The 22,828-nt window shown below is 29.9% G+C and overlaps 1 protein-coding gene across 1 annotated transcript; it reads right to left on the reverse strand.

Annotated features, from left to right (window-relative positions):
• Positions 1-711: 711 nt before the first annotated feature.
• Positions 712-18,479, reverse strand: LOC129971791 (alcohol dehydrogenase class-3-like). The gene is made up of 9 exons (XM_056085768.1): positions 18,276-18,479; positions 11,963-12,064; positions 8,524-8,665; positions 8,155-8,243; positions 6,495-6,617; positions 6,194-6,410; positions 3,800-3,927; positions 963-1,098; positions 712-743 (listed from the first exon to the last, which is right to left on the reverse strand). The coding sequence occupies exons 1-9, from the start codon at positions 18,477-18,479 to the stop codon at positions 712-714; spliced, it is 1,173 nt and encodes a 390-aa protein (XP_055941743.1).
• Between the last annotated feature and the right edge of the window lie 4,349 nt (positions 18,480-22,828).

Below are 22,828 nucleotides of genomic sequence, written 5' to 3' on the forward strand. Positions count from 1 at the left end.
TCGTCGGTCCGTTTTTCTTCCATGTCCTTCCGGCACTTCAGCAGCGTCAGTGTGTGGATCGCACAATATTCATGCAAGATGACACTCATCTCCATATCGCTACTCCTGTGAAGCAGCTGCTGAGTGCTCATTTCGATGATTGGATCATAAGCCTCCATTTTCCCCCAACTTAAACCTGTGTGATTTCTGAATTTGGGGGTACCTGAAGAATGTTGTTTACAGCGGGCGGATTGAAAATCTAGCAGACTTGAAAGCAAGCATCACACATCACATCCATTGTATCAGTACAAATACCCTCCGATCTGTTGTGGAACATGCCGTTTTGCGCTTCCAGTTAGTAGCGGAACAAGGGTATATCGAACAACTTATGCCTTAACCACCCATCAGTAATGAGTTTGTTGCATGAAACTCTTTATAGTCATTATCACTGTTGTCGCTATAAACATGTATTCTTGTCTTATCGCTAATAAATTTTTAGTAAATCCTTGAACTCTATTGTTTTCTTATTCCTTTGTTTAACAAATCCATTTTTGGTCTTTCCCCTTACAGCGCCATCTATCAGCACATTTTGGAACTATTTCTTTTCCTTCGCCAAAGAAATTTCCATTGCCTCACGATTGTTCTGCTGAAATATCAAGTCGTTCTGGCCAGTAGTTTTAAAATTATCGAATTTTGAAATCGTAACTTCAATTAAAATCACTGTATATTCTATCAATGCAGGGTCCAACGGCTAATTTGTAAACCTTTAATAATAGAAATACATATGTTAAATAGTCTAAATGATGATCGATTTTTGAAATCATAACTTTAATTATAATCACCCTGTATTTATAACTTTGTTAAATGGGACAATTTAACTTAAAGTCTGTAAGTAACCACTGAGAGATCCATAAATCCTTGAGTGTATTTCTTTTGAGAAACAGCGATTGATCGGAAATATTTAAAAAAAAAAATGCGCTTACATCCGTAGAAGGTTCCTGTGAGCACTCTTCCATAAAGGAGCTCCCAAATTCCAGCTTTCATTTTTTCTCCTATCTTTCCCAATCCTATTATAATCGTCTTGCCCCAGTAAGGATGGCTGGACATAAAAGCTTCTTCCTGCAAAAAAAAAAAGTCATCCGAAGACTGATTAAAAATTATTTTCAAAAGGAGCAATTATCTATTCCTCATCTGTCTATTTCTTAATGAAATTAACTGCTTCGTGTGTATTTTCTCCTTCAGTAATTATTCCGATTTTGAAAAGTATAGACGTACAACGAAATGATAGAGGTATTTTATTTTTAAGAGATGTGTCACTCCATCATGTGCTAACACAATAAAGGTATTAGTGCTGCCAATTGCTTATTAATGCTATAATTTCTCAGTTGAGCTTTAGTAATTTCATATATAACTTCATTACAAAAAAATTTATAAAAGTAAGGTTCAGTGATGGTGAAAATAAAGTAATCGTAAAAAGACAATACGGAATAACCTTTCCTTATGTAGCTATCGAGTTTTGCATATTTTAACGAAATTGGTCACAAGGTCTCAGATGGATGCCCAATTTGTCAGTTGAAATTTATTAAAAATCTATCTGAACCACTATACAACGTGGCAAACGCCTTACTTCTATTGTATAATTTAATATAGAAACTGATGTATTACAAAAAATTAAATTTAAAGATCTGGTAAGATTTTAAAATGAAAAAAAAAAAAAATTGTCATGAACTTTCGAAATATAAATAATAAAGAAATATATAAAAATAAACATTATTTTCCATTTTACTATAAGTTTTATTTAATTTCAATTAAAAGATATATATATGTGGGGGGTTATATATATATATATACCGGGTGTCCAATAAATTTGTAAATACTTTAAAAATTCATAAAAATTGAAGGAATGAGTATATTTAAATGCGGTTTGCAAAACTGTTATTCTCATAAAAAGGGATTTTTTTTTCATACAAAAAAAAAATAGTTCAAAAATTTGTCGATAGAGGGCGCTAAACACAAGCAAAACATACAATTCTACGGGAAAAATACTTTTATTTGCATGCAAGCAATTGCTTACATGCGTATCACACCAGTACTACAGTACTTGTTCTATGTGTCCGCCATCACCACAAATAACAGTTTGGAAGCGGGAAACAACACTGGTAACTGCATCATACAACATATCCGGATGAATGCATGAGATTTCATGGCGAATGGCTTCCTTTAACTGCACTAACGAAGTTGGCCTATGGCGGTACACCCGAGACTTAAGGTAACCCCATAGCCAAAAATCAAGGGGTGTTAAATCTGGTGAGCGTGGGGGCCATTCATGTGTAAAGTGACGGCTGATTATCCGTTCTTCAGTAAAAGTTCTTCTCAAAAATGCCTTCACTTCGGTGTCGATGTGAGGAGGCGCCCCGTCTTGCATGAATGTCACTGTGTCAAGGAAATCGTGTTCCAATAAGGACGGTATCACATCCTTCTGTAACATTTCCAAGTAACTTGTTCCATTAACTGAACATGTCTTCCATCCTGCTTTTTTACAGGGCTTTTCAAAGAAAAAAGGGCCTACAATAATGGATGCAGTGAAACCACACCAAACAGTAACCCGTGGTGAATGCAGGGGCTTCTCAGTGTAAGCATGTGGATTCTCATGTGCCCATATTCTACAGTTATGGGTATTAACTGCTCCATGCAAAGCAAAATGAGCCTCATCTGTCCACAATATTTTCAGCAGCCATCGCGGATCATCTTCAATTTTCGCCAAAGCCCAATTTGAGAATTCCAATCTCTTAGCTGTATCATTTGGTAAGAGCTGATGTAGCGATTGCAATTTGTATGGGTACAATTTCAATAAACCATGAAGGATACGGTACACCGAAGTCTTTGGTATACCAGTTATTCGTGCCACTTCTCGTGCGCTACTGACTGCACTTGTAGACTGTTCCCTTAGCGTGTCCATTTGCGAAGAGACATCGGGGGTACGGACTGTTGTTAAACGAGGTGCACTACTGCGTGGCCGATGACACAAACTTCCAGTTTCTTCGAAACGGCGTACTAGGGAAACAAGTCCAGCAGGAGTGATCGGACCTGAACCTTTCTTCAATCTTTTCTGGGTCCTAAACTTTCGTAAGGCTTCAGCCGCCGATTCGTTGCTGACATAAAACAACTTTACCAATAGTGCTTTATCCACCAGTGTCAACATCTTAATACAAACCTTATGCAAACCTTTAGAAATGATGTGTCAATTGCTCACTCTGCCTTTCATAAGATTTTAATTTGCATATTTCCACTGATTTGCTTGTGTGCAGGGCCCTCTATTGAGAAATTTTTGAATTTTTTTTTTTTTCTGTATAAAAAAAATCCCCCTGTATCTGTATTTCTGTATCAAAATATATATATATAGGGCTACCAAAACTGTAAAGTGTTTACGACTTCGAACTATTTTAATCTGGTCCGATAATTCCTCTCTGAAATACTAGGGAAGAAAAATCTTTAAGCTTTGTTTCGTATGCTTGAAATTAGGATCAAATTTGGTATTTTCCTGTTTTTTCACTCTTTTTTGCTGCTTACCAATGTTTAGTAAAAATTGCAAAGTTGTCTTAAAGATCATTTACCAAAGTGTCATATTCATAACACATCTATCATGTCCATAAATAAACTGACAGACAGACGTAAATCCAAAATTATGTTGGTTAACTTAAGGAAATTTGGAAATTGATTAAAATATTGAAGTATGATTTTTTTTTTTTTTTTTTTACGATTACATTATTTCATATATGAAGTAATGCTATCTTTGTTTAAATAGAAAATAAAAACTTGCCATTGTCTCAGAGTTTCCAACGGATGCGAAACAAAAATCAGCTCCTCCATTGGTCATCTCAGCTATTTTTTCCGGAACGTTTCCCACTTCTTTCGGATCCAGCACTTCCGTAGCTCCAAATTCTTTAGCTGAAATTCATTTTAAAAAGTTTATTTCTGTTTGAGAATTTAAAACATTAATATCAAGAGCCCTTTGATTTTAATGCATGCTATCTTGTTTAAATTTCTCGAGAAAACTTTCACAATTATGCTAGTTTTATATAAACATCAAATTATCATTTATGAACTGCTTTGAACTCTACTGTAGTTCATCCATATATGTCTATACTGACGAATTTATTCATGGTTTTTATGATGAATGCATTTATATTGAACATAGAATTTGTTAGCTACATTTAACAACATCTAATTTCTAAGCCATTAGAGATTTTATATAATTCCAATTTTAAATGACAAATAACAATATTTTATGTTGTTTGAGCTCAATTAATATGCTGCTGAAAAAGTTAAGAATTCTAAATTTTTGCACAGTTTCCTATTCATATTAGTCATAAATTTTAAAATATTCTTGATAGACTAGAATTTTAAATTTAAAAAAAAAAAATCGTGACCAAAATTGACCGATTTAATGAAGCTTTGAATATCCTTATTTTGGACAATTTTAAGCCAATGGCTGTCTTAAAGAAAATCATCCAATCATCAGTCTTCTTTTCCTCAAAGTGACTTTGATTGGCCTTCTCTTTGTTGAAATTTCTTCATCGTTTTCATTTAGATACAGACTTTTCAGATTCGTTGACAAATGACTTACAAAAAAGTCCTAGAACAACTGAGGTAAACATTTCTTTATTGATAGCATGCCTTTCTGCGTGAAATTTACCATAAAGTGGGAAGGATGGCTATTCCGTAAAACATCCAAAGTTGATAATCAGATACTATATATCAGAGAATTACTAACACATTCAATACAAAAATGTGTTTAAAAAATGTATGCTTGTTTTATTTTAATACCTGTCAGGTTTTCTTTTTTACATAATTTGTAATGTATCCGATTATTCTACCTTAAAAACAAACAAGTACGGATCACAATAGTGATTCATACATGATCCCGCAATGCAATGATAGTGATCCCGCGAATAATGCGATGATGAGAATTGTGCCACATTCTGTATTACAAATTAGTTTTGTAAGTAATATATTTAATATTCTGCACAAAACTTTTAAAATGAAAAAATCTGTTGATTTCTTTGTTTCATGCTTGACTGTGAACAAAATAATTCATTTTTCCGAAACAGATAAATCGAATAAATCTCATATGTCCTAGTAATAATTTCAAATATATATATATATATATAGCCAATAGAAATGAGTCTAGCGGGACAAATAATTAAATATGGTATGTTCCAATTAGAAATTATTAGTCTTATTATTTTACGTTGATGATAATGTTAGTACTAACGTTCACATAAAAAAAACATTCATAATATTCAAAGAATTAAGATACAGAAATTATGCTCTAAAATAGGTGACTATATCGTATATATTATAAATGAGGGAAGAAACATTAGCAAAAGTTTTTTTATTTTTAAAAATTAAATCTATTTAAAGTTTTCTTTTCATACAAAATGTTTATTTATAATAAAAAACTTCCAATCTTGGACATTGCATTAAAAAAAAATCGGGGGCAATTTTTCAAAGCAAAATAAAATATTAAAATCTGGGACTATACTAGGGCATTTGATCTGTTCATACATGATTCATCATATAAAAATAAGCATGTCTTAAATCAATATTGCATTGTGTATTTATTCTTATTTGTATTGTCCATCGAAACACACTTTCCTTCCTTCAAATCCACAATTTAGTAATAATAATAAACAAAAGCAGAAGGAAATGTGTTAATCATATCCCCCTACTGTAATAGTGAAAGGAGAACTTTTTAGAAGCTAAATTTTTAAAAATTAAATCTAGCTCATATTTTAATTTTTTTTTAAAAAAAGAAGCATGACTTATTAAAAGTAGTTGTCAGTGATAACACATCACTGAAGAGTTTGTTTATTTTATGCAAGAGATTGAACGTAGTAGCTTTAAGGATGCAGCAATAGCAAAAACGATGATTTTAATTTTAATTAGTATTATTAGTTCAATATAAATTTATAATTTCATATTCATAATATATATATATATATATATATATATATATATATATATATATATATATAAGAGGTGCATACCATTCGCCCTTGTTATTAGGTAAAAACGCGACTATCAAGAAAACAGAGCTTAAAATTGGAATTGGCGGAAGAAATAAAAAATGTCGAATGTCTTTAGTCTAATACAAAAAATATTATATCTTTTTGATGTTATATCATTCGAAATAAAAGACAAATTTTCTCACCAACTGAAAACTTATCGGAATTGGTGTCGACGCCGATGATCTTGGATGCCCCACTGTCCCTGCAGCCCATGAGGACGCACAAACCCACGCCCCCGAGACCCCAAACAGCGCATGTTGCACCAGCGGGCACCTTGCCAGCATTGATGACTGCCCCGTAGCCAGTGGGGATGCAGCAGCCGACCAAACACAAAGTATTTGGATTGGCTTTTGGATTCACCTGTTATATAAAGGAAAGCAAAATGAGTGTGTGAAAAAGTTATAATATTTTGAAATTCGACTTTTTATTTGTAACCGTACTCACTTTTGTAATATTGCACACGGACACAACTGTGAATTCTGAAAAAGTTCCAAGGCTAAACAGTTGGGAGATTTCCTTTCCCTTACAAGAGAACCGAGATGTTCCGTCTCTCTGAAGCTGGTTCCTCTAAAAACAGAAGACAAAAGTGTGCAAAATGCATCTCAAAAACAAAGAGATGACTTCAGTTCAACAATGCCCTTCTAAAATTAAGGCGGTCTCTGTTTCTTTGATATTCTCTAATAAAAGAATAAAAATACAGTTATTGAAATGTGGTTTATCGAAAGATTGTAACTTTCATAACGTATGACGACTTTATTTTCTCAATATATATATTTTTTAAAGAAATGCTTGCTTATATAGCAATCGTTATGGTAATTATATAGCATGCATATCAAACTTTCGAAATTTTGCTGTATTCCTAATTAATGTCTGACTCTTTCGTTTGTTTGATATGAAAATATTGTTGGCCATGTTGAAAAGAATTAATTTTTTTGAGATTGAAGTACAACCAAATAGCATTATTGCGGATTTGATGTTCTTTAATTACTACTGATCAACAAAAAAGAATCCACATACCTTTCTGCTGAACAAAGTTCGAACCAAAGTGTCCGGGATAGAGCTTGCCTACACTAAAAATATCCAATAACTTCTCTACTGATCACATGCCAAAAGCAGTGAGGACGTTTTCTTTAACATTTTAACATTTTTAATGCAGATTATTAAAATACAAGCACTCCTTTAGGAGTTCTAACTGACAACTAGTAAATTACAAAAAAACCAATATAAATAATAATCCCTTCTGGCGCCACCAGACCGGAAATGAACAGATGCATCATATATATATATATATATATATATATATATATATATATATATAAAGCAAATTTAAAAAAAAGGAATTACAGGAAACTACGAAAAAAAAATCAAGTTTGTTCGTTTCCCGTTGCAACAAGCATTCTATATATATTTATGTAATGATATTTTAAATTTTAATTTAATTAATTTCCAAGATTTTATCCTAATTTAGCCCATAGTAACTTCATTCTAAAAATATTCTCTTATTTCGTGATCCAATTACACTTTCTCTAAATTAATTCAAGATAAGCTTTGTAAAACTGCTGCATCGGCCAAACGCCGATTCTTTCACACGCTCGGCGTGAAGGGGTAAAAAATGTCCAGTAAGCACATTCTTTTTTAAAAGATCCCTGTGTTTCCCTTACATATGATTGACATGCGTCAGAAATCCCTATCAGAATCTTAATAATATATTAGCACTGTAAAGAAATATTTTCCCTATCAAAATCATAGGTTATATAAGCGCAGGGATAAAATGTCCAAGAGCTTTTTCCTCATTCCTTTTCTGTGTCGTTCTGTGTGCTCACGACATCACGAAATCAAAAGTATCTTCACTGTCTTCAGACTGCATTCTGCTTCACATATAATAATGCTTACATTTATATATTTTAATCTCATATTTAAATCCTAAGTAGATGGAAACAATGTGAAGAAATTTTCTAAAATGGATTGTCAACAATATAAAAAAAATACAAGAAGTAGACGAAAAAAAAAGTTTCTATTTGGGATTATATTTAACCTAGATCTTTTTGTAATAAAGTAATTTTTCATAAGTATTTTCGAAAAATTTACCGAAAGTATATCTTACCGGTTGATGACGACACATATTAGTGCGAGAATCTTTGCAATAATCACAATTTCCGCAATATCCTTCAAATAGAAAGACGACTATATCACCTGTAAGATAAATACAAATAATCTATAAACATTTAATTTTTACTGGCTTTTGTGTAAACTGTTAGAAATGTCAGAATTATATTGAATTTTGTAATGTATTTACTCTATTATATTTGTATTTTACTTTTGTGCATACGAAGTAAATACATTGAGAGTCGAATCAAACTGTAATCGTCAAAAAATTCGAACTAGAGGTTTTTGATGAATCTTCACATTTCACATCTCCATGAGTTAGAAAGACCCATGTTTGAAATACTCATACATATATATGATAACTCACCTGGTGCGAAGTCAGTTACTCCTTCACCTATACTCTCGACAATCCCCGCCCCTTCGTGTCCCAAGACACTGGGAAAGGGCCAATCCTTCTCCACCCCTTCCATCATGTGGACATCGGTGTGACACAGGCCGCTGGATTTCACCTACCATAATAAAAAGCAAATTCGATAATAAAAAAAAATGATAATAATTTTGTGCCTTTAAGTAAGTTCTTCGGATACTTATTTCTTAGCATTAAACGCACTATGACTGAAATTCACAAAAATTATCGTTTTTTAGCATTTGATGACTTTTTGTCTTCTCTAACAATAACAAAGGTGTATGTGTATGTGTGGCGTTCTGTCCGACCTTAAATTTCCAAAACTGGTGCGCCTCGAAGTGTTTTTGATATTTTAATTCATAAAAAAATATAACTGAATTCTGGTGTCTTTCCACGATAATTCAGAATTTAAAAAGTTTTACTTTCAATAATGCCAATTCACTATTCATGCAAATCTTTTCTGAATTTTGGCATTTAAAATTTTTTTACCTATAATAGATTACTTTATTGCCCTTAAGTTCAAATGTTTCCATTGTTTCGTTAAATATTCAAGCGACAGTCAAATTTTTATCGACAGCTAAAGAAGAACGACTCTGTTAAATATCTGTGTAAGACAAAACATTGAAAATGTGATGGTGCGAAATTTATAAAGCAAATGAATCTTTTTTATTAGTTTTGCATTGTTAATAGCGCTTTCATACTGTGGAACGTTTCTATGTTAGTAAAAGTTCATATACAGAATAAATAGAATATATGTATGATAATTAAAATAACAGCCCTATAATATCCGACAATTTGAGGGACTTATAGACATGAAGTTATATCTCAATATTTAACTGAAATTAAATATAATTAACATCCTTGGCGATTCAACTGATCGCCAAAGGCGACTAATATGAAATATATACAGTTAATGTTCACTATTTATAATCCACTTCGATAAATAATTTTCGATAGATGCAAAATTTATTATAATATAACGTTTAGAAAATAGGAAGTACCTGCTTATTTCACATACATGTCTGTCTATGAAGACAATAAGTAAAATTCAAGCAGCTAATTTTAAAAATGGTAACATGTTAATTTTTTAGGCTTGAATTGTATGTCATGTCTTCATCATATCGACAAAATCATGCATAATGGTTTTGAGAGTTTGTGCAAAAGATATCATTATAGGGATTGATAAAATTTTTTGTTGAATTATTACCTTAAAATTAGTTTGACGAATATTTCCTTACTACAGTCGATATTTCTTACATCCGGTCAGGAAAAATGAAGTTTTTATCTCAAAACTTTTGACTGATTAAGGATCTAGCAGGTAGAAATTAAATGTCGTTACGTTTAATGTTAATAATTATCTTACGCCCGATCGTTGATTTGTATCACTCTCCAATATGGTTCACCGATATCGAAATATACTGTTTATTTGAACAAAGTAAAGTTTCTTTTTGTTTCTTGACACATACATTTACATGTGTATGTGCGCGTCAAGAAATATGTTTGAAGAAACATGAAGTTCTTGAATGATTTTTTAAATTCAGGGACATAGTCCAGTTTTATCTTTTGTCAAGATTTCTTTTTTAAAGCTAATTCGATAGCAGTACAGCGAACCTACTAGAAGGACATAAAAGAGACAGCGTAAGAGCGTATTCTGAGTTTCGGTAGTTTTTGAAAGGAATTTGCCGATACAGTATTTAGTTCCGTGGGAAAAATAACAATCTACGCAACTCAAAAATTATAGTTAAAGTTTCTACAGCCGGGAATGTTTTTTTTTTTTTTTCCTTTGTTTAAATTCCAAAGTGTGTGTTTTTTTCAAGTGGATTATATTGGAAATTAAATTCTAAAATAGTCATTTTAAGAAATAGCTATTTTTTGAAAATATTACAGAAAAAAAATTAATGCCACGATTTTGAAAAATTTATTATCGCTTTAAAATATAGTTAATCTGACATACAATGGATTGAGGGTTTTTCAGATTTGCTGAACAAACTGTATGCAGTTTACAATAGAGAATCCAAAATACATGAAACGGTACTTAGTTATGGAGCATACAGATGCGCCCAATTTATGTTTTAATTTTTCGAAAGAGAGATTAAAACAAGCGAAGATTGTTTGTATTAATTATCAAGAAAGATTAAAAATAGTCTAATAAATACGCCTTCATATTGTGGAGGAACTGAAGAAAAATCTGAAAATATATAAAGTGTTCCAAAAGAGCGTGTATAAATTTTAAAAGTAGGACAAGAATGTCGAAACAAACCAATTTTACATTACAAATGAGCTCGTAAACGAAATGACTACCAATACAAAGGACTCTTTGTGAAGGAATTCAGTAAAGAAAAGAATACATCGGGTACAAATAACAGCACAAATAAATGTATGATAGATAATAATTTAAATTATAAAACAACAATGTTGCATTGGTAATAACTTATAAAGCGTATTTAGCTTCGGATGATAAATCTTTAGAATATTTTTTTTTAATATTCCTAAACTGTTTTTTGTTATTGTTGTTGATATTGTGTCATATTGCCTCGCATCTGTAGATTTATGACACTTTTATCTCTGTTATGACTTGTTATTCAGAATATATCTTTTTTTTTTTTTATTGTTGATAAGTAAAATTCAGGCTTTGATGTAATTTTGAGATTTTTTAAGATGCAAAGAAAATGATTAATTTATTTTTTTAGTATATACATTTAGATCTGTGTTGAGATATTTTTAAATGTGACTACAATGATTAATTTTTTTCTGGTCTTTAGATTCTTTATCATTTGTAAATAAAAATTATTGAAAAGATCATTAGAATTCCAAAAACTTTTTTATTTAAGCTTAGGTAAAAGACAGAAATATTTTTAATTATTTTTATTTATCAGTAATTATTCTTTATTTTCTCATTTCGTTTCGTGAAAAATGTTTAATATTTCATACAATTTGGAATTTATATTTCGATAATATTTCCTACACTTATATATAAAGAAAAATGCGATCTCTTTGTTGCTGCGTCTGCGTAGTGCAAAAAAATTTGGACTGGTTAAAAATGCTGTGCTCTGTAAAGATTTTTTTTTTTTTTTTTTTTTTTATTTTTTTTTTACCCTTTTTCGATTGACAAATATTTCAGAGCAGAAAGAATATCTAAAGTAACCCAGTTCTACTGTAGTTTTCATTTGTATTTCTCTTTAAATTTGAAAGATAAAACGTTAGATTTTAGATGGATTCTTTTGTATAAATTCTTTTAAATTTGTAGAAAATGGATACTTCTGTATTTGTTTGATTAACATGCAAATTGTTTAAACCAGTAATTACTGAAAGGAGCTAAATTTATAGCAATTCCGCTGTAATGTCATGCCTAGTCAAAATCCATCTTATTAATTAAGCAAACTATTTTTACCACACTTACCTGCACTCTGACTTCTCCCTTTTTTGGCACAGCTACTTCCACTGTCTCAATGGAGAAGCCTTTGCCAGCTTTCCATGTGATCGCAGCTTTACAAACGATTGGCTGAAAAATAATGCAGATTTCTTATCTCATAACTGATAATTTTATAACACGGTTTCTTAATCTCGCCGTCAGATCTCTGTTTCGAGATCTGATTATATGGAATATTCGCGTGTTACGAATTTGATCCTTAAATCATCGTATATCCTTCCACAGATGAAATGCAGAAATTTCTTGGGGGGCGGGGGGGATATTGGCTCAGGTGTCATCCTTACTATCTGATTTTAACTCGCAATTATAAAATCCATTCCATCATTTGTAATTAACTCTCATATAGTTTCGAAATGGGGTGTTATTTAAATTAATTAATTTAAACATTTTAATTCTTGACCCATTTATAAATCATAGTAATCCTATTCCTAGTTGTATTTATGATCAGAGATATGGAACATTAATTGATGATAAACGAACAGAAACAAAGTTTAATTTGTTTGTTTATTATATTTTAATGAAATATTTTTAATCAAGAGAGCTTTCGGAATTATTTTTGCTTATTCATATTGCAAAAATATGCTTTACTAATGTTTTAATTCTTTTTGAAGTAACTTTATTTATATCACATTTGTATTCTATTTCTCGTCGATTTCCTGTTGTGCTAGAGTTCTGAGACTGTTGCTGTGTTCTCGTTGAAAATACACTATTTTAATAGTTTTCATAAATTAATTATCCGCTTATCGATCAATTTAATTTAAATTTTCATTCAATATGAATATCTCTATCTGGTAAAGAATTTGAAATAAAATTATTACAAAATTAATTATTAATAAAATTAGATGATACCTTCAATTAAAGATCTTTCAAAAGCACGTGAACTCAAAAATGCAAGAACTTAAATAAATATAAAAAATTTTGCATGCGATCTTGTGACTACAATTGCAATTCTGTATCGAAATTGGTTTCAGTCGATCGGAGAAAAGGAATCTAAAATATACATTCAGTGTTCTAGCGTATTCAGTGTTCTAGCATATGTATCATTCGCATCATAACGATTTATTCGCCAAGAAAAAAACATCGCCAAAGTTCGTTCTCTAATAGACTTTTTTGTAACTGTTTTTCGCCAGTTGAATGTGGTCAATAATACACAAATACATTCATTTCGAGTATCTGAGAAAATTCTGGGGAGGCCCCTCCCTCTGTTTTTTTTAATTACTAAATATTGGCAATCAGTTTGCCGGCTTAAATAAATGGCAAATATTTTCTTATTTAATAAGGAAATTAATATTTGTATAAGAACAAGTGGAATTGTTCTTATGCTCGACTATTTATAGCCCTATACGAACGCAATACGACGCGTTTCGTATCATATACAGAAAATTGAGAATGTATTTATGTTTTCTTCCTATTTACTTAACAGAAGCAACACTTGATATAAATATACAAAGTTGTTGGAAGAACCGCATACTAAATATTCTTAATCCTAATCGCTATATTTTCGAGCTGTTTCATTTGCATATTTCCCTATATTCGGACATTAGCTCACTAAAGGACTTATCATATATTTCTTAAAGAAAAGATATTCTTGTTATATATTTTTTAAAGAAAATTAATGTCAGGATGTATTTCTAATTCCTTGGATGAAAAGAGGATATATTTCCTATCTTGTAGGAAGTAATTATGAAATGAATACAAGTATTACAAAATAACGTTGAAAGGTGAATAATGTTCAATTTAGTAACATCAAAATAGTGAAATTTCTACGCCTTGTCTACCACAGTGTAATTTCAATGATTTTTTTTTTTTTTTTGAATAAATTTATCAAAACGAAACTAAAATGAAATGCTTACATTTTTTAAAAATTAACTTATGTTGCAATTCCTCTGGAAAATTCGTTTTATCTTATGATTTAAATTGTTGAATAATAAGAATTTAATTTTTATGAGGAACAATAAAGAGGTTGAGGAATAGTAATAACTATACCTTGCCAGTTGACATTTTGATTCTGTAATTCTGAAAAGAAATTTTCACAAATTAATTATTTTGAAGAATTCTATTCTTAAACAAATCATGAATGTCTTTGTATTTTATTTTATTTGCTGTTAAAAATTCGAATTCAGTTTCAGTCATGCATTAGGTGAGCAAAATATTAGCTGAACAAAATATTATTTTGTGTGAAATACTTAAATAAAAACATACTTTTTGATTAAATCATCTACATGGCATTTTTTTTTTTTGTGTTAATGTCATTAAATGAAATACCAGATATTCTTGTTAAATTTTTCATAGCATTGATGAATAAATAGGAAGACCATGGCCAAATTGAGTATTGAAAGGTGAATTGTTTTTATGTTCTGGGAAATTACATGCAATACAGAATCCATACTCACTTTAATGCTCTCTGCCAATTCAAAACCGATTACATATTTTTTAGAGGAAAAAGGACACGATCTCAAGTGCAGCCTAAACAAACGTGAAATTAGACGATATGTATTGTAACTGTCATTTAGTAAATGCAAGCACATGACGCCATTTCAAAATGCTATTCCAACCTATCTAATAAAACAAAAAGTTTAAAAGTGATGATTTTTTTTTCTCTCTCTCTCTCTTTCTGTAGATTTATTTTTCATTTTGTATTTTTTAAATTTTAAGTATATCTTAGCTCATAATTAGATTCCTGTACAACCGTCATCCAAGGCAACAAATTGTTTCATCATCTTATTATAACATTAACAGCAAGGTACAGATTCAGAGAAAGGAGTCAATTAACCATGCCTTTGTGGAACAAGTGTATCAAACTCTATTTTCTAATCTTATCTTTTCAATAAAAAGCTTTAACGTATTTTGCCATTAATCATTCTGTATAGCACCAATCAAGATGTAAAAGAAGAAGAAATAAAACTAGTATTTTATATATCGCTATAGCAATCTTTGTAATGCTTTTATTATAAGTATAGATAACAACTATATAAAAGAAGTCCAATGTGTATTGTGTGAATGAATGGTGCAGAAACATAAAAATTAATTTCCCAAATTCAAGAACATATCTATGAAATTTTAAGTAAGCTAATTAATTAAAAAATATTCATTATTGGAGATATATTTTTATACAATCACTTCTATTGATATATATTGGATTGTAAAAGAAATCCTACATGCAATAATGTATTTAAAAATTTTCATTAGCTTGATGTTGTAAAATTTGACAAAAAAATGATTCTATAAAAAAATTCCTTTCATTGTCTATTATCTTTAGTTACATATTATAGACAACAAATATTAAGAAGTTTTAGGAATTCATTTATCTGATGCATTTAGTAATATTTCATAACACCTTTCGTCAGTTGATTCTCCTAAAATTTGTATAAAGTCGGATTAAATTTATTGCTAACAGTGTAGAATTTTTGTTTATTAATCTAATAAAATAATGAATGGATACTTTAAAATCTTTTTTCTAATTAGAGGATACAAATATAGCTTGATCTTCTTTTCTCTTTTTTTTTTGTGGGGGGGGGGTAGTTTGATTATTTAAGTAGATAAAATAGAGATTCTTAACGCCAAGAATATGGCTTATGTCTAAATTCGGGAGATAATATAAGAAAAAAAAATCCTCTAACTAAATTTCCTTAGATCTAAAAAAAATATTTTTTAATACAGTACACTCCCGATTATCCGCGGAATTGGGTGGCGCGGCCGCCGCGGATAACCAAAATCGCGGATAATCCGAAAAACGCTAAAAACGGGTATAGCAAAAAAGAAAACGGTCATTCCAACTTTGAAAAATCGTTTTATGTACAATAAAACGTAAAATAAATAGCAGGAAATGTTTAACTAACGCTTAATATTTTAGTATATCACTCAAAACTGACCTAAAATGCATTTTGTTAATGAAAACAGAAAAGTGCTTTGTATTTATGAGAGGCGTCAAGGATACACAGAAAAATTAATACATATGTACTGTTTTAATACTGTAATGTATAATGTAATTACAAAAGCATAACTGCAAAACTGCACCTTTTTGAAAATATCAGTAAAAAAAAAAAAAAAAAAAAAAAAAAAAAACTTTGTTCGACCGGCGCGGATAATCCGCACCGCGGATAATCCGCTCGCGGATAATCGGGAGTCTACTGTATACATTTCTGATTTAATTCAATTTAATGTTATAAAACATGCCGTTAATTACATACTCTTTTTTATTTTTAAAGTACAACGTATATTATGAATTGACGAAATCTAAAAGAGATAATTCTCCTTGTGGAATGATATAAAATGCTGTTCTTAACTATAACCTTTAAACCCTTTTCAAACAAAACTGCTGAAAGAGGCATAATTATTTCGGATTCATGCTGAAATCAATCCGTATTTCAACAACACTTAGTTTTGATTACCTGGATTGACGAAAAATCTGTGTGTTTTATATATATATATATATATATACTTTTGGAAATAATCATAACAATTTCCTTTCTAAAAATATCATGGACTTTGTACATTCTTCGTTTTCATAATATTGTATCATTAGAAAAAAAATTTCCACACTTCAGGATATATATAAAGTAATTTATCTTATTAAAAACTCATAAAAAACGTATATATTTATGTAAAAGCTATACTGTTGAGGGAATTGTTTAAACAAGTATAAAACTTTATATTAACAAGTTTTAAGTGATGTTCCTAGTCTTCACTAATTGTGCTATAAAAAAAATTGCCAAAATATTGCAGGTATTGCTTTGAAATCTAACAGTGCATTTGTCCGCGTAGTACAAAAAAGAATCAGATCTTGTGTTTTTATTATCAAATCTTTTTGAAAGGATAATTGAATCTTAGGAAGAATAATAAAAGTCTTATTTCTCTGAATGCCGATATCAATTTGTTTGCTAAAAATTTAATATATTATACTTATTTTCGGGCTTTAGTAAGTTTTAAAATAAAAGATGATTTTAAAAAACATTTAAAGCTTTCAAGAATATTGTAAAATAACTTATCACAATACAAGTAAAATATTTGTGCCTGCCCAGTGAAATTTTAGATTTAAATTGGAAGCAACGTAATTTATGAAAAGAGATATCTTGGTACTTGTGTATTAATCGCTTACTAAAAATTATTCGTTAAAAAAAATTAGCAAGGATCGAACCTTAATGTTTGCTACTGGTATACAATTAATATTTAAGTTCGCCAATGGCATGTTGTTAATACTGAATGATCGAAATATGCGATAACGGCAAGAAGGGCAAAGTAGGATTTTCAAAAAAACAATCGGTACTTTCCAATTTCGCCAGTGCAAGCGATGAAGTCGCCAAATATGATACAACCGACGCCAAATGGAATAAATTCGCTGGTAATCTTTTACTGCCACATTTTCAAAATAACTAGCTATTTCTTATCGTTCACGTTTTTTTTTTTTTTTTTTCTAGTAAGTCAAAAATGGATGAAAAACTGATGAAAATTTGAGATTTGCCCAGAACAGAAGAAGAATAGGACATATTATTCCTTTGTTGAAATTAGCAGCTTTATGAACATTTTTTTATGAGTAAACTAGTATGTGTTGTCACTAATAGAGTGCTTGGTGGGATTTGCGCCGGCGAAATAGTAAAATACCAAATAACCGAAAAGAAATTCATTAATAAATGTTAAATTTTTCAGTTTTGTAGCAAAAAAAAAAAAAAAAAAAATGCTGCAATTTGCAACGAACTATTTTGGTGTGTCTCTAGAATTAGTCGCCAATATGACTATATTGGCGATCAAATCAAATACTTCCCTAGCAAGCCTTCGAATAATGTTTTTCGTTGTTGAGATGCATATCTGCTACAAGAATTTTAAAGCAGCTGAAAAATGAAAATAATTAACAATTTATTATTGATTTATAAATTACAATCTTATTTTACTCTCTATTAAATAAAATTATTTTGAATGTTATTAAATATATTTTAGCAATATTTTTGAAGTGAATTTCGGAAAAGAATAATTTATCTTTTTCGTATATTTATGAATGAATTTTTGATTTTATTGTTTTTATAAAAATCGTCTGCTTGACTTTCGTTTGCCTTTATTTTACGATTCGTCATTTTAATATAAAATCTTTTTATTCCAATGAAATGGTTCAACCTTTTCATTCCGTTTTGCCTGATGTTTACGATTCCCTTTTGGTATGTCATCATTTGCTGAGAAACGAAAGAAAGGTAAGTTGATTTTTTTTTTAGTTGATGATATCAGTAAAAAGTGTCATTAGTAGTGACTCTACTTGTAAGTGATATTGCTTTAGAATTCTTCCTTTTCGTACTTGTTCTCTACCAGTTTTATCAGAATTTTTATTTTCAATGTTTGTGAAGTTACTGAGTTTCCACTCACAAGGATTTTCTTTAAGTTTAAAAATAGTTCTGCTTGATACTCTCAACTGATACCGAACACATCCCGAGTTATAAGTTCCTATTATAAAGATCTCCAGATACTTTATATCAAAACACAAAGGAGATATAGGAATCATGGCCCATACATATACAAAAAGCAGACATAGAAAATTAGAGCAATTCCTGAAAATACAGATTCAAAATTTAAAACAAAAATCTATTACATTTAATAAAATTTTTTCATAAAACTGAAAATTGACTTGGACTATAAACATTTAATATTGTAGGCTTTTAATATTAAATCATAATTGTAAATGTTAGACTATTTCGTTAGCTTTAAAAATCATCTTGCTTTTTAGCATTAGCGACTTTCATCGTTTTTATAATATGAAGGGACACACTAAAGTATATTTCATCAGCAAAAACCACCAAATTGATATTTTATTAATGCAATTAAGATTTAGCAATTGACAAAAATTTAAGAAACTTGGGATGGAAGTGCAATGAGTTATTAAATCCGACTGTTATGTGTGAATATATACATTTAGTATTCGAGAGAAAACTAAAAACGATTTTTGCCCGCACTTGTGGCTGTAATGTACTTATGTCTTGATTTCCATTCTTCGTTATTAGATTTAATAACCCTGAAGACCCTCATGCATCATGTCTTTGGAAATAAGTAATCGATATGAATTTGGCAATATCTTTTGACATTTAGATCCTGCCCGGGAACCTTAAAACGCTTCAATACTAAGGCCATACATAATAGATTAATGCACAGTCTCCAAAGTTAAATATTTTGGGTAGATTTCTGGTCATGTGTAATCGTGATAATTTTTATTGCAATTTAAAAGTCTTTTATTTCCATTTCTAGTTACCTTCCAAGATGGCAAACGTTTGGCTAGTTTTTGGATGATTGGCACAATTTGACGAGTTTTGCGAATTTGGTACTATCTTTTGACATTTAGATCATGCCTTAAAACGCTTCAATACTAAGGCCATACATAATAGATTAATGTACAGTTAAATATTTTGGGTAGATTTCTGGTCATGTGTAATCGTGATAATTTTTATTGCAATTTAAAAGTCTTTTATTTCCATTTCTAGTTACCTTCCAAGATGGCAAACGTTTGGCTAGTTTTTGGATGATTGGCACAATTTGACGAGTTTTGCGAATTTGGTACTATCTTTTGACATTTAGATCATGCCTTAAAACGCTTCAATACTAAGGCCATACATAATAGATTAATGTACAGTTAAATATTTTGGGTAGATTTCTGGTCATGTGTAATCGTGATAATTTTTATTGCAATTTAAAAATCTTTTATTTCCATTTCTAGTTACCTTCCAAGATGGCAAACGTTTGGCTAGTTTTTGGATGATTGGCACAATTTGACGAGTTTTGCGAATTTGGTACTATCTTTTGACATTTAGATCATGCCTTAAAACGCTTCAATACTAAGGCCATACATAATAGATTAATGTACAGTTAAATATTTTGGGTAGATTTCTGGTCATGTGTAATCGTGATAATTTTTATTGCAATTTAAAAGTCTTTTATTTCCATTTCTAGTTACCTTTCAAGATGGCAAACGTTTGGCTAGTTTTTGGATGATTGGCACGATTTGACGAGTTTTGCGAATTCGGCACTATCTTTTGACATTTAGATCATGCCTTAAAACGCTTCAATACTAAGGCAGTAATAGATTAATAATAGATTCATAATTCAATAATAGATTAAAGTACAGTTAAATATTTTGGGTAGATTTCTGGTCATATGTAATCGTGATATTTTTTATTGCAATTTAAAAGCCTTTTGTTACCATTTCTAGTAACCTTCTAAGATGGCAAAGTTTTGGCTAGTTTTTGGATGATTGGCACGATTTGATGAGTTTTGTGATAAATTGTAAATTAATCTTAAGTCTGGCTTATTTTCTTTATTAAAAAGGTCAGGCATTGAAAGTTTTCATGATAAAATAAATTACCTAATATATAATATGACTAGATATTTAGTAAATCATTTAAATCTATTTTGGAGATATCTCATCCTCACGAAAATAGTTTTTAATATTCCTCTGAAATATTAGAAAATATTTCGGAATTTTTGCTATAGAACTTACGTTGCGTCGCCAGTAGAAAATTATTACTAACAATAAATATTAAATTTAAGGTAAAGAAGAGAAGTTATCTAAAATAAAGGCAATCGGTAAATAAAATGATTATTTCTTCACTTACCTTAACCTCTTGAAATATGTTTACTGTTAAATTTGATACTTTTTGCTCGCCTCAATTGCGTTTAGTTGTCTATTTCTGCGTGACTGAAATCTTAACAGAAATGAGTGTCTGCTCATAATTTAAATTTTTAAAAATTCCCATTGGTTTTTATAAAATTTCTTTTAACATCTTTATTATCGCATATTAAAGAGAGCCGAGGACAACTCTACTCTTACTAAGATAAAAATAAACTAAGTTTATTTTTATCTTTTAGTTGAAGTGAACTTTAATCTTTAAAAGTTTTCAAATTAAACTAAACCATATTTTGGCGTGCTAACGATATTTTTTAATATACAGTAGACTCCCGATTATCCGCTGTCCGCGCCTGCCGCACTAAGTTTTTTTTTTTTTTTTCTTCCAAGCAAACAGAAAATGCTTCCAAAGCAAGAAGCAAACACAAATGACTGATTTCTTCAAAAAGGTGTAGTTTTACAGTTATGCTTTTGTAATTACATGATACATTACAGTATTAAAACAGTACATATGTATTCATTTTTCTGTGGAGCCTTGACGCCTCTCGTAAGTACAAAGCACTTTTCTGTTTTCATTAACAAAATGCATTTTAGGTTCGTTTTGAGTGATATACTAAAATATTAAGCGTTAGTTAAACATTTCCTGCTGTTTATTTTACGTTTTATTGTACATGAAACGATTTTTCAAAGTTGGAATGACTGTTTTCTCTTTTGCTATACCCGTTTTTAGCTTATTTCGGATTATCCGTGATTTTTGTTATCCGCGGCGGCCGAGCTACCCAATTCCGCGGATAATCGGGAGTGTACTGTAGTAGAATTCTTGCAAAATATTAAATAAAATTTTTGCTATGCAGCTTTGAATAGTCACTTTCGTATAAGTATTTTGCCTGAACTTATAAGTAAAAAAATATGATGATTCAGAATTAAAATTATTTTGAATACAGCATTGTTTTTAGGTTACTGAAGGAATTCCGATGAAACATTCTATGTTGAGGATTTTCTGTAATACCAACACCTCTTAAGACTAATATTATTTTGATGTAATTCATTTGTTAAAGGCTTTTAGTAATTTTTATTGTTATAATAAACCCTTATAAGAAAGCCCTTATATGTTACCCTTATAAAAAAGCGTTGTCACCAAACTTGAATTTTTTTTCAAGATTGAAATTGCAGTATTTGAAATTAGATTTAATGAAATTAGGACTTAACAATAGCATAAAATATCAAGATTTTGCGAAAGGATCATACCGTTTCCTTAAGGGCGAATGAAATGTCTGATTAAAGATAATTATATTTCCGGATTTATCCAGAATTACTTAATCCAGAGAGAGAGAGAGAGAGAATCATGTTTTATTTTTATAGCAATATTCTTCTAAAATGTGTTTAGAACCTCAAAATGTAAATAAAGGTTGTAATAAATGATTTTATGAAAAGTAAATCAATTGGCAATACTAAAGAATACATTACAAATTTTTGCCAGTATGCGCTAATCATGGCAGAAAATTCTCCAAACATCAACTGATCACTATAGTTAAATAAGCACATTTGGCGAGTTAAGCCTTTTAAAAAAATTTACAGTGCGGTGTCTGCCCATATTCTTTAGTAAAGTCAATTAATTTTTAGTAAATTAGGAAAACTTTAATTTTATTTTGCTAATACAGTTGTTTGGAGAATCGTGGGCATGCACTTTTTTTATATTTCAAATTCATATTTTGAACTATTTGAAATTCAAACAAATGTTTATATCTCCGTAAAATACATGAGGTTTTGAATAGGTCCGTAATCTTTGATTGCTTTAATTAGTAAACTACGCATGAATTTTTTTATTATTTCCTCAAATATAATTACATTTTCACATGATCTGCAGACTGGACTGCGAAATACATTAAAATGATTGATGATTCAATAAAGAACTATTCTTAAAACTAATTTCCATATAAAAAGATTTGAACATATTAATATTATTTTAATTTTTCTGCCTTTTTGCAGTAATTTTTTAAATCTGTATCTTTATCTGTACTAATAAAAAGGGAGTGTGTGGTTTGAGCACTCTATAAGTCAGATTGCTTGATATATAGCACAAATGCAGTTTGAAAGTCGAAAATGTGTTATTCGAAGTGAAGGAAAAAAATTTGATTAATTAAAATTTAAATAAAATTTGGTCTCATTTCTAAGATAATTTCCAAAAATATTATTTTATTTAAAATATGTTTTTATCAAAAGCTCTAATTTTAAATTTA

This window comes from Argiope bruennichi, chromosome 6 (genome assembly GCF_947563725.1).
Source record: "Argiope bruennichi chromosome 6, qqArgBrue1.1, whole genome shotgun sequence".
In the NCBI taxonomy this organism is placed as follows: Eukaryota; Metazoa; Arthropoda; class Arachnida; order Araneae; family Araneidae; genus Argiope; species Argiope bruennichi.